The following is a 15,048-nucleotide window of genomic DNA, read 5'->3' as shown; positions in this document are numbered from 1 at the left end:
CATTCAAGTTTTGTTTTCACATGTATTTGTTGTGGGTATATGACTTCATTACAATGTATTTCTAATGTTTCCAATTGCACCAACGTTTTTTTGACGGTAACATGCCGTGTGTTTGTCTCGCACACACCTCTCTTGTAGTTGGAGATAGAATCTTTTCATTCCATTTCGTTATGTCATCCAACACTCTTTAGATTCTTGACAGTTTTAGATATATAATGTATGATTGATTTCGTCTGTAACTGCCTGTGGATCAGGTTCCTGCACATTCCGTACTTTCATCTCGATGTTCTTACTGTACAGCTGTACATAGCATAGAATGTACCTGATGTTGTATGTGCCTGCTTGGCTTCTGTGCTTTTGCCTGTCCTCACTGTGTGTCCTAATGCTGTTCATGTGCAACTTCCAGTCCTCCCAGAGCAGGGAACATGACCCGTCACTGAGTGCCTGTCCTATTGCCCCCCCCCCCCCCCCCCCCCCATCCAGGTGCCTTCATGTTGCCGTACTTCATCATGCTGGTGTTCTGCGGCATTCCCCTCTTCTTCCTCGAGCTGTCCTTTGGTCAGTTCGCCAGCCTGGGTTGTCTTGGAGTATGGAAGATTAGCCCAATGTTCAAAGGTTGGTGCCAATGTGTTTGTGGACTTAGCTTAGCTTAGCACTTCTATCCCGAGGATGCAGCATGACCCATCGTGTAGACGCCGTCATTTGCCTCACATCCAAGTTCTGCTGTTCTCCCATCCCGTCCCCTTCTCCCTCCAGGCGTGGGCTATGGCATGATGGTGGTGTCCACCTACATCGGGATCTACTACAACGTGGTCATCTGCATTGCCTTCTACTACTTCTTCATGTCCATGACTAACTTGCTGCCGTGGACCTACTGCAACAACCCCTGGAACACACCGGACTGCAGCGGGGTGGTGGGCCCCGGCGGCTCTCGGCTCAACGCTACCTTCGCTAACGCCACCACGAGCCTGGTGGCCGGGGTGGCCCAGGTGGTCAACCGCACCAAGAGGACCAGCCCCAGTGAGGAGTACTGGAAGTAAGTCTCTGAAGTACATCAACAATATGTCATTCATTAATAATTGCTCACCGAACATCAAGATGCAGGAATAGTTTTAACTGAGCAAGGATAAGTACGATACCGAGCTTTTTTTTGGCCAAGTTATGCAAGGAACCTCTTTGGACCCCGGTTTGCAGGGCTATCGTACGTGACACAGAGGTCAAAGGTGTCTTGTCCCTGTGAGATAAGCTTGCCACAAACGTACCTCATTTTCAGAAAGAACTCAAATATTTGGACTCGATTTTACTGGCCGCGAAGTTCTGAGCAGTGTGGGACGGCGACATAGCGAGGGACACGCCGGAGGAGTCCGGTTTTACAATGGCAGTCTTTGGGACAGCTCTGTTTTTAATGGTGCGACCACTAAGCACGTAACAAATCAGCGTTAAGTGCGAGGTCGTGTGTGGAAGGTCAACGAGGGTGTTTCCAAGTGCACCTGCAATTCAAGCTCGTATAGAGTCGGTGCGGCTGTGTGGAAAAGGCTTTTGGCGAAGTGAAATATACATCAGTGTGGTGATCGATTATGCTATAATACATTACACATCTGGATGAGCGAGGGAGAGAGAGTCGCCCGTCTCAGGTTGTGAGTACAGAGCAACGGTTTAATGTACCAGAAGTACAGATGTTTTGTTGTTGTTGTTGTTGTTGTTTACAGCAGCCTGGTGTTGGTCACACGTGACTTGATCAAGGTCCCAAGCAGTGTATCATCGTGTGTAATGGGCGGCCGCAGCTCAATGGGGGAGGAAGGGTCGTCCGGCAACCGCAAGGTCGGCGGTTTCGATCACTTGGCTGTACCGAAGTGTCCCTGAGCAAGACACTGAACCTCTAACAGGCTCCCTGGGCGCTTCTCAGCAGCCCACTGCTCCTAATAAGCTATGATATAACGGTTTAGTCCATTTTTACCATTGAGACCATAAAAGTTCAAATCGGCCTGTAGTAAACTCTAATCCTGATGACAGCAAACCTGTACGACATCACTCGATCGATAATAATTAGCCATATTGTCGAGATGTATTTATCTTTCTCTCTCTCTCTTTTGCTGGCAATACTGCAATCGTTCATCAGGCAGATGAGAAGATGCTTAGGTTGTATAATCATGAAGATATAATGATTATCCTTAGTGTTTCATGCATATTAATACTGTCATTTAGTATCACTTCCATTTAATAATGCTCTTAAGTGGTATTTCAGAGTAAACTATGTTTGGGGGAAACTAGAGCATCATTTTTGTTAATGTCCCACTCTGGATCCCACGTATTCAGTGCTTTTTGTCTTTAATTAGTTAGTAATGGAGCAATACGGGTCACCAAAAAGCAAGTAAATGATAATATTTCAAAAAAGAACGTAGCCCCGTGAATGTCTTTGGTCACGGCTTTTAGTATCACATGCATTGACTTGAGCAGAGACAACTATCACTGCAAGCAGCAGTGATCGAGGTCTTTGCTGATTGAGAATGAGCTCCTGAACTTGTCTGTCCTAACTTAAAACTCTTCGGAAACTGATAAGTAGCACAGGTATTTAAGAAGAAATAGAGGAAAAGTTGCAAAATGTGACATTTTTAGAGCATAAGACCATTGGAGCAAAGGTGCAGTTGAAAAATAAGAAAGAAAAGCAGCTTTCGCTGTGCTTGGACCCCTAGTTAGTGTCTTCTGCCTGCTGAAGGAAGTCATGTTTGCTTAGCTTAGTCATTAAGGGCTTTTGTTGATTCTTCTAATGTTTGCTTTGAAAACTTCTCGTGAAAAAGTAAAGCAACAACTGACGTCCTGAGTTCAAAGACCTGTAAATGTCAAATAATTGAACATGTGATCCTCTCTCTTTCTCAGACACTATGTGTTGAACATCTCCGATGATATCGGGAACTTTGGAGAGGTCCGTCTCCCCATCCTAGGCTGCCTGGCTATTTCCTGGTTTGTCGTCTTCCTCTGTCTCATCAAGGGCGTTAAATCCTCTGGAAAGGTCAGTCTCACACACACACACACACTAATACTCATACATAGACATCAAGGCTTGACCACATGCGAAAACAGACATAATATTGCTGCAGTAAGTCTATTTTCACTACGCATTTCTTACGGGCATTCTTGACTTTCTTGTCACAATGGTAGGTTTTGCTAAGGAAGATAACTATTCACCACATGGTCTGATTATCTGTCTGTGTGTGTGTGTGTGTGTGTGTGTGTGTGTGTGTGTGTGTGCGCACGCGCAGGTGGTGTACTTCACGGCCACATTCCCCTACGTCGTTCTGACCATCCTGTTCATCCGCGGCATCACCCTGGACGGAGCCATCAACGGCATCAAGTACTACCTGACTCCACAGTGGCAGAAGGTCCTCGATGCAAAGGTATTCGCTGAAACACATAAAACGGGCAGATGGAAAGATTAATGATCTATTCTACTTCTGACGGTTTGTGGTTTTTGGTTTTGTAGGTGTGGGGAGATGCGGCTTCACAGATCTTCTACTCCCTGGGCTGTGCCTGGGGCGGTCTCATTACCATGGCTTCCTATAACAAGTTCCACAACAACTGTTTCAGGTTGGATAAACAAGAACAAACGTTGCTGCTTTGGCACGGCTTTGGCACTGCTTTGGCACGGCTTTGGCACTGCTTTACAATACTTTATGAGATACGCTTGTTTACCTTCTTGCTGAGAATTAGATGAGAAGATCGATATCACTCTCGCACGCATGCGGCTGGAGCCAGAATACGGTTAGCTTAGCTTAGCATAAAGGCAGCTGGCCTGGGTCTGTCTTAAAGTGACAAAATACGCCCACCAGCACCTCTATAGCGCACTAATTCAAATGTTATATTCTTTTAATACCTACGAATACAAAAGTGTGAGAACAATAAGCTGTGGTTTTATGGGGCGTTATGTGCTGGAATATTTTGCCTGGCTCTCCACACACGAAGCGGATCAGAGGAGAGACAGGTGAAGTCGGTAGTGAATAGCGCTAACAGTAACATTTTTAGAGTCGTATTCCAGTGGTGGCTTCATAGAATTTTAGAATTTTGTTTTTCTCCAACTAAATATTCAGCTTCAATTCCTATTTCTTTGCATTTCGCCTTTCAAAGAGCACATTTTCACTGCAGTCAAAACACCTGCAACGGGAGAGCAGACGCTGACGAGTTTTGTTTATTTAAGAATCGTTGATTTCATAAATAAGACTAAGTCATTTAACCAGATGAATTCCTTTATTCAGATTTTTTTTTAGGGTGAAAAAATATTACAACAGAAGCTTTATTCGAAAACCACAACAGATGTTTTGAATGTATGAAAATTAAATTGAGCACAGCCCCACATAACCTCCCCCCAAAACCCACAGCATGTTATTTTTGCCCCTGGTTTTTGAGCTAAATGAAGAGTAGCATGTTAGCAGGCTTTTGGTGTTGGTGGGCAGACTTTATTTGTACCATTGGACAGATAAGCTGTTCCTGCCCTGTTTCCAGTATTTGTGCTAAGTCAAACTAATGTTCTGCTGCCTGTGACTTCATTTAACTCTCAAAATTAAGGGAAAAATAAATGCTCGCCTGCGCGTGAAATTGAATCCCAGATTTCCCTCTCCGCTCCGCTTGGCATTTCACCTCCCCATATCTGCGTTTTTTCCCCCCCCGACGCTGTGTCTGCCATTTTAGTAGCTTCCTCTCGGATGCGTACTTAAGATTTGGCACCTGGTCGCTACGTTTTGATAGCGGTTGACGCCCAGAGAGCAGGGTTTCTGCAGACAGAGACTCCGCCACACACTTCTAGTGAGACTAGAAGAGACTTAATGAGTCTGTACGTAGCTTTTGAGTAAAATCCTACGTGTTTTACATTGTTGGCGTTCCAGAAACAAAGACAGCTTGATGATCATGCCTGTTTGAATATATGCCATTGGATTTTGCAAAGCGCTAAAGGACGTGAGGCTGCTGCAGTTGAACTGTAATGACAGCAGCAGCTACAGTGTGAGCGCTTGCCTGTGTCAATATTCCCATATTCCCATGTTTGAGCAACACAGAACAGCATCCTAATATTTGCACTAATCAGAGAAGCTTGAGGCGTAGGAGAAGAGGAGAGAAGAGGAGCTAAACCACAAGCTTCTGGAGGTTTTCAGTACAGAGGGGAAGAGACAACCAGAGAGAGAGAGAGAGAGAGAGAGTGAGTCAGGGCTATAGGTCTACAAAGAGAAGGCGAGATAAGGTAAAACAGGAGGAGGGACAGGGATAATGTTTTCTCGATAATGTGTTAAGAGGCTGGTTGCACTGTGCTTAAATGCCAAGGGAGCAAGTGAGGGGCAGAGGAGACGGTTCAGGCGGTGGGGAAAGTGGACATGGGAGGCGATAAGGAGAGGGAAAGATGTCATTTATTCTCCCGAGCTTGTCCACACATGCTGACCGAGTAAGGGAGGGGTGGGGAGAAGGGCGAGGAGAAGGGCTGAAGATATAATTTGTTCCTTCGCCAGCAGCTCGAGGTTGTGCTATCTGCACGCACAGCTGCACGGCGGCCTAATCAGCTTGTGTTCTGCAGCCCCGTCCCTGTGGAGTCTACTCTACGCACTCCTGCAACTCCACCAATCGGTGCGCACACGCAGAAGTGCAGAGTGCTTGCGAGGAGGCCGAGAAAGGGCACCAAAGTCATCAAAGGCGTCCTCTGTGATTATTCCTGACGGGAAATGTGAGGAAACAGAGCCAACGGTGCAACCGCATAATTCCCTTGTTAAATCTGAACAAAGTCTGAGTCAGAGAGAGATTGAAGATTGAAAAAGGTGTTCCTCCAGCAGCATGCAGCTCAGACCGCTGCTTCTCAGAGCAAAGCCAATATGCAACCTTTTAGTATTAATGCAGTCATAATCATCTTGACCCAGAGAGGGTGAAGTCAGCCCAGCACAGATCTGTTCAGGGCGAGAGATCTCAATCTGAATCTGAGCTTTCTCTGCTATGAATTCCATCATGAACTCATGAGGTGCTCTTCTTCTTCTTCTTCTTCAGCTCATCCTTCTGGGACTTCAAATAGTGGTTTACAGAGAGCAACACTGCACCATTAGTGAAAATAGCAACGGCCATTCTCCCAGACCTTGAGACTAAAGTCACAGCAGCTCCTGTGCGCTTAACCAACCTTGGATAGTTTGGTCAACGTTTAAAGGAACATTTTTTTTTATCTTGAGACACGACACAAATGAAATTGCTCTGCACTCATGGGTTAATGATGTTTGCACCTGCAAACCTCGTGGCACTTGTGTCAGGTGGAGCTGCAGCACTTATTCTCTCAAGCTTCCCTTCATTGCAACACATCTTGTTTGTAGGTGTTGGTGGAATATTAGCTAATGCCTGAAATATTGATACTAGCAGTAGTCATCATGTGAGGTAGTAAACATGGAAAAGATAAATAATCATCTCTAAGATGAGTCACCGCACGTCTGTTTCACCAGTTTCCATCCAAGAGCACCTCATCCCCACAGAGCCCAGTATTCAAATTGTAAAAATCATATTTAAGTGTAACTGATTGCGTTCAATGTGCATATGATATTACCTCATATCGTCTCTGAATTGAAGCAAATCGAAATTGTATCGTGGCAGACTTTGTGGTATCAGAAAACGGGGACTGAATTGTCTTGTATTTATTTTTTTTAAGAGCTGGGTGGTAACACTATATCTCTGCCCCGCTTACTGAACGATGGGGATGCATTTGCTCCACTCGCTCGGGCGCCTTTGATAGAGATACTTAATCTCAGTTAGATCACGTTCGCTCTCTTCTCACTTCTCTGCTGCTGCGATCACCTCGTTACTTCATCGATTTCACCCGTAAAGCACTGTTGTTGTTGCGTTAAGAATTGCTTTTCGTTCACCCTGCATGTTATTGAGCAATTAACAGACAGTAGTAAAAAGCTCTCTTAAATGTGCGGTGTATCAGTTGACGATGATGAAACATGTACTCAGAAGTAGCCTTTGAATAATGCGTTCACAGTCGCTCATAGTTAATCAGGTCATGGGGCACCAGCCTACATGACAAGACATACGGTTTTTCTTCGGGTATTTGTATTTGGTACGTTTTCTCTTATCCTGTGCCTTCTGTGAACAGGGACAGTGTAAATTGCAACAATGCTTGATACAGTGGTTTCAACTTGTAATTGTCTCCCAGCTGTTGAATGCCCAACGTATGGTTTCTTCTCTCTTCTTCATACAGAGACAGCATCATCATCAGCATAACCAACTGTGCGACCAGCGTGTATGCCGGCTTTGTCATTTTCTCCATCCTGGGCTTCATGGCGCACAACCTGAACGTCCCCGTGTCGGAGGTGGCCGACCATGGCCCGGGTCTGGCCTTTGTGGCCTACCCAGAAGCCCTCACTCTGCTGCCCATCTCACCACTCTGGTCACTGCTCTTCTTCTTCATGCTCATCCTCCTGGGACTGGGGACTCAGGTGAGGCTGAGAAACTGTACACTGTACATGTCCGACCGTACCAAATGCATCCATCAACACATAGTTTACTTGATACGGAGGTCAACCGCTTATATGGGTCTTGGTGTTCCTCAGTCAACCTTGTGTTCTCGCCACAAACAAGGAGAATTGTAGAGTTGACAGACACCCTGAGGAAAGCAAGTGTGCTGATACACATTGGTGATACATATGGCTCAGGGGATGGAAATGTGTGTTTGACGCTCCTCCTCTTTGGCCCAGACGGAGTTATCTCAACAACCTTCGGATGGAATTTCATGGAATTTGGCATTCATTGTCCTCAGAGGATGCCCTTAAATGTGTTGGTGAACACCGATCTTATCATCTAGTGAAATCGATTAGATGGATTGACAAAACATTTTAGACATATATTCATTGTCCTAAAGGATGAACCGTACTGACTTTAGTGATCCAACACTCAACAACTATTGAGACAATATTCCACCTCACTTTGACTAGTTCTCACTTTTCACCGAGATCCATTATCAGGTCCAGATTCTAATTCCAATACTTCTATAATTCAATTCAATTTAATGTATTTGTTTAGCCCAAAATCACAAATTTGCCCCAGATTTGACATGGTCATTTTGAAGCACCAACACAAATACAGCCTCAAAGGACTTCTAGCTGGGTTTGGAGGCACTTGTTGTAATGTATTACCCTGTAAATATAAAAGCCCTTTTATTCTTGACCACCTAATTAAGTGCCTGGAATTAGGATTGTTATGCCACACCCTCCCCACAGATGAATGCATATTTGTCCTCTTTGACATATTTGGTTGGAATGCATACGCGATACAAAAGCGATGAAACTGTGTGTTGGATAAATATGTAGCTGCTCACAGAAAATACCGTCGCAAAGCATTGACAATATAGTGCATATAGACATTTAAGATCTACTGGACATTTAATGCGGAACTTTTTCCTCCTAAAATGTCAGACTTTCTACTTTGAATGACGTTAGAAGTCCTTCTAGTGTGTAAACTGTTAACGTAATCTGTCGACTTTCCTGGTACCCTCGTTCTCATCATGTACGAAGACGTTTGAGCAGCAGTCCGGACTCGTCTCTCGTTTAATTGAATTCATAAACCCTTCATCCCTGTTCTGGTAGTTCTGTCTGCTGGAGACCCTGGTGACGGCCGTTGTCGATGAGATCGGAACGGACTGGATCATCCGGAACAAGACTGTTGTCACACTGTCAGTGGCCGTAATTGGATTCTTACTGGGAGTGCCGCTAACGACTCGGGTAAGTCCCAAACACACTCAGATCGTGTCTTTGTACGCAACTCGTTTTCTCTCATGGAGGTGACTCTTTGATTTCTGTGCGCAGGCGGGAATCTATTGGCTGCTACTGATGGACAACTTTGCTGCTAGTTTCTCTTTGGTCGTCATCTCCTGCATTATGTGCATCTGCGTCATGTATGTCTATGGTAAGGATGGAAACGTTGCTTTTTTTTTTGCTCTCATGTGAATTTAGGACAAGGAAGGACCTCACATTTTGAAAAGAAGAAAAGATGCCGTGACACATAAACTATGAAATTCCATAAAGAAATAGTTTCAGGGCAGCTATAATAGAGTCTGAAAGCATCAGGGGTTTTATTGAAATAAAAGATGGGGACAGGTTCATAGGAGAGGGAAGGTCATTAAGAGTCGCTACTTCTATTATTTATAGGTTAAATAACCAATAATTATTATGAATTCATTCATTATTAATGAAATTCTCCAGCGTCTGTGAATTGAAGGAATATGAGCTTCATCGTAAACTCACAATAGACTTAAATTAAATATTCGCAAAAAGAAAAATGACAAAATCACACACTATAGCCCGAGATAACACAGCCATGCCTTTTTATACAGGCACAGACACGGTATTCATACTACATCATATTAGGGTGCCTTTACTGTGTGGAGATTCAAAGAATATATTAATGTGGATGATGGGCTTTTATTTTTACCTTTTGTTATAACACTCTGCAGCAGTTTCTCTTCGTCCAATCAAGAGTGAATTAGTGAATTAAAATCAGCGCAAGCGTGTTTACATTGCAATCAGTTGTTATAACTTCTTCAAATATAAAAACCCCCATCATCTTATTCACACTTTACTCTGCTTTCATGCCGTGATTCACGACTCCGCCTTTATTAGCGCTCAGTGGACTGGAGTAGATCCTGAAACTAGCACCCCCTGTGAACTGAATCCAGAATAGATTTTGAATTGGGAATTGATTTTGAATCGAATCGTGAGACACCGAAAAGATTCGCACCCTCACCGGAGAGAGGTTGTGACGGTTGGCCTCCGACCCGACTTTCCCCGCCCGTTGAGAAGTGTAGAAAACATGAAACGGCTCATTATGAAACGGTGGCAGGCCTACTTACAGACCGTAGGTCGTTTAAGGTGAGCACTGCATTAGTCATGGAAAATGAAGGGTTGGGTACACCTTGAGGTAAAGGGACTAGAGAGACCACACTGACTCATTATTAGAATGTAAAGTGATCAAACTTGAATGCACACCGTTGGACTTTCCCTGGATAACTTTTTGTTTTGTTGGCAGGTCACACCAGATACTTTAAAGACGTTGAGATGATGCTGGGCTTCCCTCCTCCTCTCTTCTTCAAAGTCTGCTGGAGATTCATCTCCCCCGTCATTATCTCTGTAAGTGAACACACATGCCTGCTCGCCCCGGGGACCACTGTCGTAGGGATTGAACCTCTAATCGGAAACACAACAATCGCTGCACACATCTTTTCGGCCTTCCGCAAAACGGTGTGGACATCTGATTGTTGCGTGAAACAAGCCACGCGTTGAGCGTGCGGTTCTAAACTTTTTTCCGTGTTGCTGTCGCATTGTGTGGGACCTGACCTACATTTGAGCCGCCATCATCAACACTAATCTGTTCGGCTACTGGTTGGCTTTGTTTCCATGTATAAACTTCTAAAAGCAAATCTTTCGGACAGGGAAATGGACACATGCAGCTGATATCAATGTGCTATTTCCCAAGCAGGCGCATTAGCCCGCTAAGCCGCCGGGCCAACCAAGAAATTCATTGTTGTGGATTACTGGTCACATTTTTTTTTTGTTCTCTCTTTCATTTCACTGCTCAGATGAATGCCTTGCTCGGCAGGGCCTCTGCTAGAACTGTGACACAACTCACTGCTGTTGGGAACTGTCATGATTTATAATCCTAATGATCTGCATCTTTGAAATTAAACGACGGACTGCTGTGCTGCTGTCTCCAGTGACTTCACCTGTACTGATTTAATGCTGGTTTCTTTTGATAAACCGTACAGGAAGTCATGATTTCTTACTTCGACCATAGCAACAGCAGCCATTTCTTTGGACTAATTGTAGGCAGGATGGGGAATGCTTCATGATTTATGTCTAATTCTCATGGTATATCCTCAGGGTGTTCTTACAGAATACTGTCAAATTGATAAAATAGTGTAACATCAGGATCCTCTTTCTATGGTATATTGGATGTCAGTTACAGGTATTGAAGGAAAAACATTTAAACATACATTTTTAGTTGTTTTTGTTTTCTCTGTCCTCTCGGTGTTCCATCAGCTTTTCCAGACCCCTCCTCTAAATGATGACGCCCTTACTCATCCACCGTCTTCTCTTCTGTCCGTGTAGTTCATCTTGATCTTCACAGTGATCCAGTACAAGCCCATCACCTACAACGACTACGTGTATCCCGGCTGGTCTCTGGCTGTCGGCTTCTTCATGGCTATGTCCTCAGTGATCTGCATACCCGTCTATGCCCTCTACAAGATCTCAAGGTCCCCAGGGGCCACCTTCAGAGAGGTACAGACACCCCGGGAGACAATGAGATTGGCTGTGGGTGTGTGCGTGAGAAGAGTGCGAGCTTGGTGGATGGCTTGTAGTGTAGGCTGTAGGTTCTGGAGTACCAGTGCAGCGTGCGGAGGGGCACTGTAGTGCGAAGGGTAAGGTCCAAGACCGGCTGGCCTACAACCTAACCGTGAAAATAATTTCAACCACCCGATGTCAGTGTTAACCATTCAAAGTATTAAGTATTCAAAATGTTATCCTTTTACTTAAAGTTGTACTCATCATCTATAGTGGTTGTTTACATTAAAACACACAATTCCAATGAATAGGAAATTAAAAAAAATATTGTTGTTGATGAAAAAATGGTCTAATTTATATTGCTGTGAAAACATCTCCTTCAGACAACTGTATTCATGCAAGAACGCTGAGAACTAGATTTTACAAGATTACGTTAGAACACGATAACGTTAGATTTAATTGACCTTGGCACAATACTTGGTCTAAAAGTTTAGTTTCAAGCCCTGTAGGCAGTTAAAGTGTCAGTATGTATATAAACTCTGAAAGCAGTTGAAGAGTAAGAGCTGAAAGCAGCTGAATTACCCGTTGAAGTCGAAGTAAGTTAAAGCGTGTGTACTCTAAAGAGTGGAAGTGTCAGTTGGTATGGGAGCAGTGACAACAGTTAAAATGTCCATGTCGAGTATTCAAACTGTCAGTTGATATATATAGAGGCTGGTAGCACTTTAACTGTTGGTTGAAGTGTAACAGATGAAAGCAGTTGAAGTAGTAAAGTTGAGTAGAAGTATCAGTCGTAGCTGAAGTGTGTGCAGGGGAACAGTTAAAGAGGAGTCAGCTGACGTTTAGAGGCTGAAAGCAGTTGAAGTGTCAATGCAGCTTCAACTATTGACATTTTTCACCAAGTGTTTTTGGAGCTGGTATTTGTAATCGCATTTACATCATGACTGTAAACTGGTACATGTAATATTGTACTTCCAGCTTAGTCCTGAGTCAATTAGTTTCCCCTCACATTGAAGCAGCTCTGACTGACGTCTGACTCTTTCTCCTTCTCGCTCAGCGCTTGAAGTTCGCTTGCCAGCCAGACCCATCGTGGGGCCCTGCCATGCAGGAGCACCGGATAGGCCGCTACGCCCCCATGGCCTCCGAAGACACGGTGGAGTCTCGTCCCCTCAGGGAGAAGGAGGAGCTGAAGGAGGAGCTGAAGGAAGAGCGAAAGGAGGAGCTGAAGGAGGAGGAGGAGAAGGAGAGGAGGGATGAGATCAGCCTCACCATCCAGGGAAGCAACGGTTCCAACAACACGACACACAACAGCCCCAACCCCAGCGCATAGACGGCACCCATGCTCTGTCAGCGCTACCGGGCACGCCCCCCCCCCCCCCCCCCTCCCCCCTTCTGTGCCCCACCATCTCTTCCCTCTCTTCTTCCCTTCTCCTCCATCCTCAACCCACTTTCCCACAGTCCTCTGTGGGGGAGATCCCATTCGCTGGAGACCTTTACATATTGTAAGGGCTTATTATATCTATCCTAACCTCTTCTATCTATCTATCTATCTATCTATCTATCTATCTATCTATCTATCTGCGTGTTGTCTCTAGAGAAACGAAGAAAAAAAAAAAAGCGAAAGGAAGAAAAAAAAATTGGGGTCGTCATCCAAAAGATTTGAGTGTATGCTAGCGTGTGCGTGGGTGTGGGTTGTTAATTTGTTACATATAATTTAATAATGCAGTTTGTTTTTCCTTTCTTTTCTTCTTTTTTTTTTTGTTTTGTAAAACTTGTACATGTCATCTTCATATGCAGTTAGAGGTACAGTGGCTTGTGAGGCTGCATGTGTTTGTTCTGTGCATGCAGCGCCACGTTCTCCTCGAGTCTGTTAGCTGGGTCTGTGTGGGATCGGGGACTTCCTGGCAGCAGGGATTTGACAGCTGGAGACTTGCGATGCGATATACAGTGGTGCTGTGATAAAGAGAAGCAGGGTGAACTGTGAATGAACCGGCCATTCGCAGTTCGATGGCGCTCGAAGATGGAAATCGGCTCAATTCAATGGCCAGGGAAAGAGGCGGTCACACTCATTCACACACCCATACACTCACACTATTGTACATTTTACAGCACACAGTGACCTCAACCGTAGTTGATCTCCGCTTAATACTAAGCCTGTTGTTATTTTTATGCTGCTTCTTCTTCTTCTTCTTTTTTCGATAGAGCACACACATTTAACAAACACCCGAGATGGCGACTGACATGGCGGATTTTTCCGTGGAAATGTCCTCTCCGTTCGTAACTATTTCCAATTAAAGCTGCTGAAAGTTTGAAAACTCAGCAGAGAAATGTCAGTTGAAACGGTGCTGTAGTCTCTGCCTCCGCAGCCATACACACATACACATACATACACACACACATACAAGCATTTGTTTCCAGTTTTTTTCGACAGTGCCCATTTCTCAGGGTTAAACTCTGTGGTTACTTTTTGTTCCTTGCCTATGGAAACTTTGTCTCGACTAGGTGGCCTTTTCAAGATCATAGGGACCTGAAACCGCCTAACTTTCCCCGCTGTCGAAAAAAACACCCACACATACACACAAAACACACAAAACAAGGGGATGCAACGCTGTATGTAGAGGTGCCATCTCTCCTTAAGTCTTCCAGGCATTCTGTTTGAGTGAAATGCATCTCGGGACGTAGCCTTCGGAGGAGGATCCGGGCTAGAGGACGTAGCCAGGGACAGGATTGTGAGTGTGTGTCGTGGTCTTTTGTCTCCCTTGGGTCGTAGCAATCTGCCCCATTAAGGCATGTTACCAAAAGCACCTGAGTTACCTGAGTCCTGCACATGTTTTTGGTATACTGTTTACCAAGACTGGTACGGTGTAGTCTCCTCCAGTCAGTGGAACCTTTAATGTATTTACAGGCATTTACTTCAAAAGCTCTGAGCCAAGCTGTGCTGAGGCTGGTGAAAGAGACAAGAGAGCAGAGAGATGATGCAGCTTGTTTCCAGAAGAATACAGAAAGAGAGTCTTAAATGAGTTATGTAGATTTAAATGTAGCTGTATAGTATCGTTCTCTCAGTAGAATTCTCCTTTTACCTCTCATTATTGTAAAGTAACTTTAGTAAATAATTATAAAGACAGCATATGTTTATTTTGTACAAAAATAATAATAAAAAAAAAACTACAGAATCACAATTAACCATGTTTACCATTCCTCACCTGTGACTTGATTTGTTGTTGTCGTTTTGTTGGAGGGTATGACGGGACAGAGAGGGGCCTGTTTCTCTAGCATGCAGGGTTGGGTTTTCCTTAAAAAAAAGAGTCTGACAGGACAACTTTGTAGGAGTGTGGTCGCAGAGGCGTCTGACCACTGAACAAATACATGAAAAAGATGTGTGAAGATCACGACGTGGTCCGTTGTCTTTCCATCCTGAGATGCTTTGTTGGACGCTTGCTCAGGTGGTAGTGAGATGCTTTTAGCTTCACAGTCGGGTGGGTGGGGGGGTTCTGGGATTGCATCAGGTCTGCCTGTAATGTTTCTTCACACAGTAGTTTTTCTTTGTTTGTGAGCTGTGACGTCGTCGATAATATTGAAGGGGTTTTGGGGAGCTAGAGGGCTATGATACCAGTGTGAGCATGGAACATATTCTCACAATATACAAGATTGTATATTATATACAGCATATTTGCATGTGGAGAGAGATTGAAAGGCATAGTTTGATATTTTGTGAAATACTCTTTTTTTTGTTTTTTGTTGCGTTGTTGTTGAGAGTTAGCTGGCA

At 44.4% G+C, this 15,048-nt stretch overlaps 1 protein-coding gene across 1 annotated transcript in view; it reads left to right on the top strand.

Annotated features, from left to right (window-relative positions):
• Window positions 1–14,736, top strand: part of slc6a9 (solute carrier family 6 member 9) — a 54,634-nt gene extending 39,898 nt beyond the window's left edge. Inside the window, exons 3-13 of the mRNA XM_079173215.1 lie at window positions 484–615; window positions 757–1,036; window positions 2,878–3,010; window positions 3,261–3,395; window positions 3,482–3,585; window positions 7,211–7,448; window positions 8,595–8,729; window positions 8,814–8,913; window positions 10,033–10,133; window positions 11,112–11,282; window positions 12,340–14,736. Coding sequence (XP_079029341.1) covers window positions 484–615; window positions 757–1,036; window positions 2,878–3,010; window positions 3,261–3,395; window positions 3,482–3,585; window positions 7,211–7,448; window positions 8,595–8,729; window positions 8,814–8,913; window positions 10,033–10,133; window positions 11,112–11,282; window positions 12,340–12,612 — 1,802 coding nt within the window. The 3' untranslated portion in view covers window positions 12,613–14,736. The remainder of the gene's footprint in view (window positions 1–483; window positions 616–756; window positions 1,037–2,877; window positions 3,011–3,260; window positions 3,396–3,481; window positions 3,586–7,210; window positions 7,449–8,594; window positions 8,730–8,813; window positions 8,914–10,032; window positions 10,134–11,111; window positions 11,283–12,339) is intronic.
• Window positions 14,737–15,048: the final 312 nt, after the last annotated feature.

Source organism: Pholis gunnellus (genome assembly GCF_910591455.1).
Source record: "Pholis gunnellus genome assembly, chromosome: 14".
Taxonomy (NCBI): Eukaryota; Metazoa; Chordata; class Actinopteri; order Perciformes; family Pholidae; genus Pholis; species Pholis gunnellus.
Note: the sequence above shows the minus strand (reverse complement) of the source record. Positions and strands in the feature narration are given on the sequence as shown.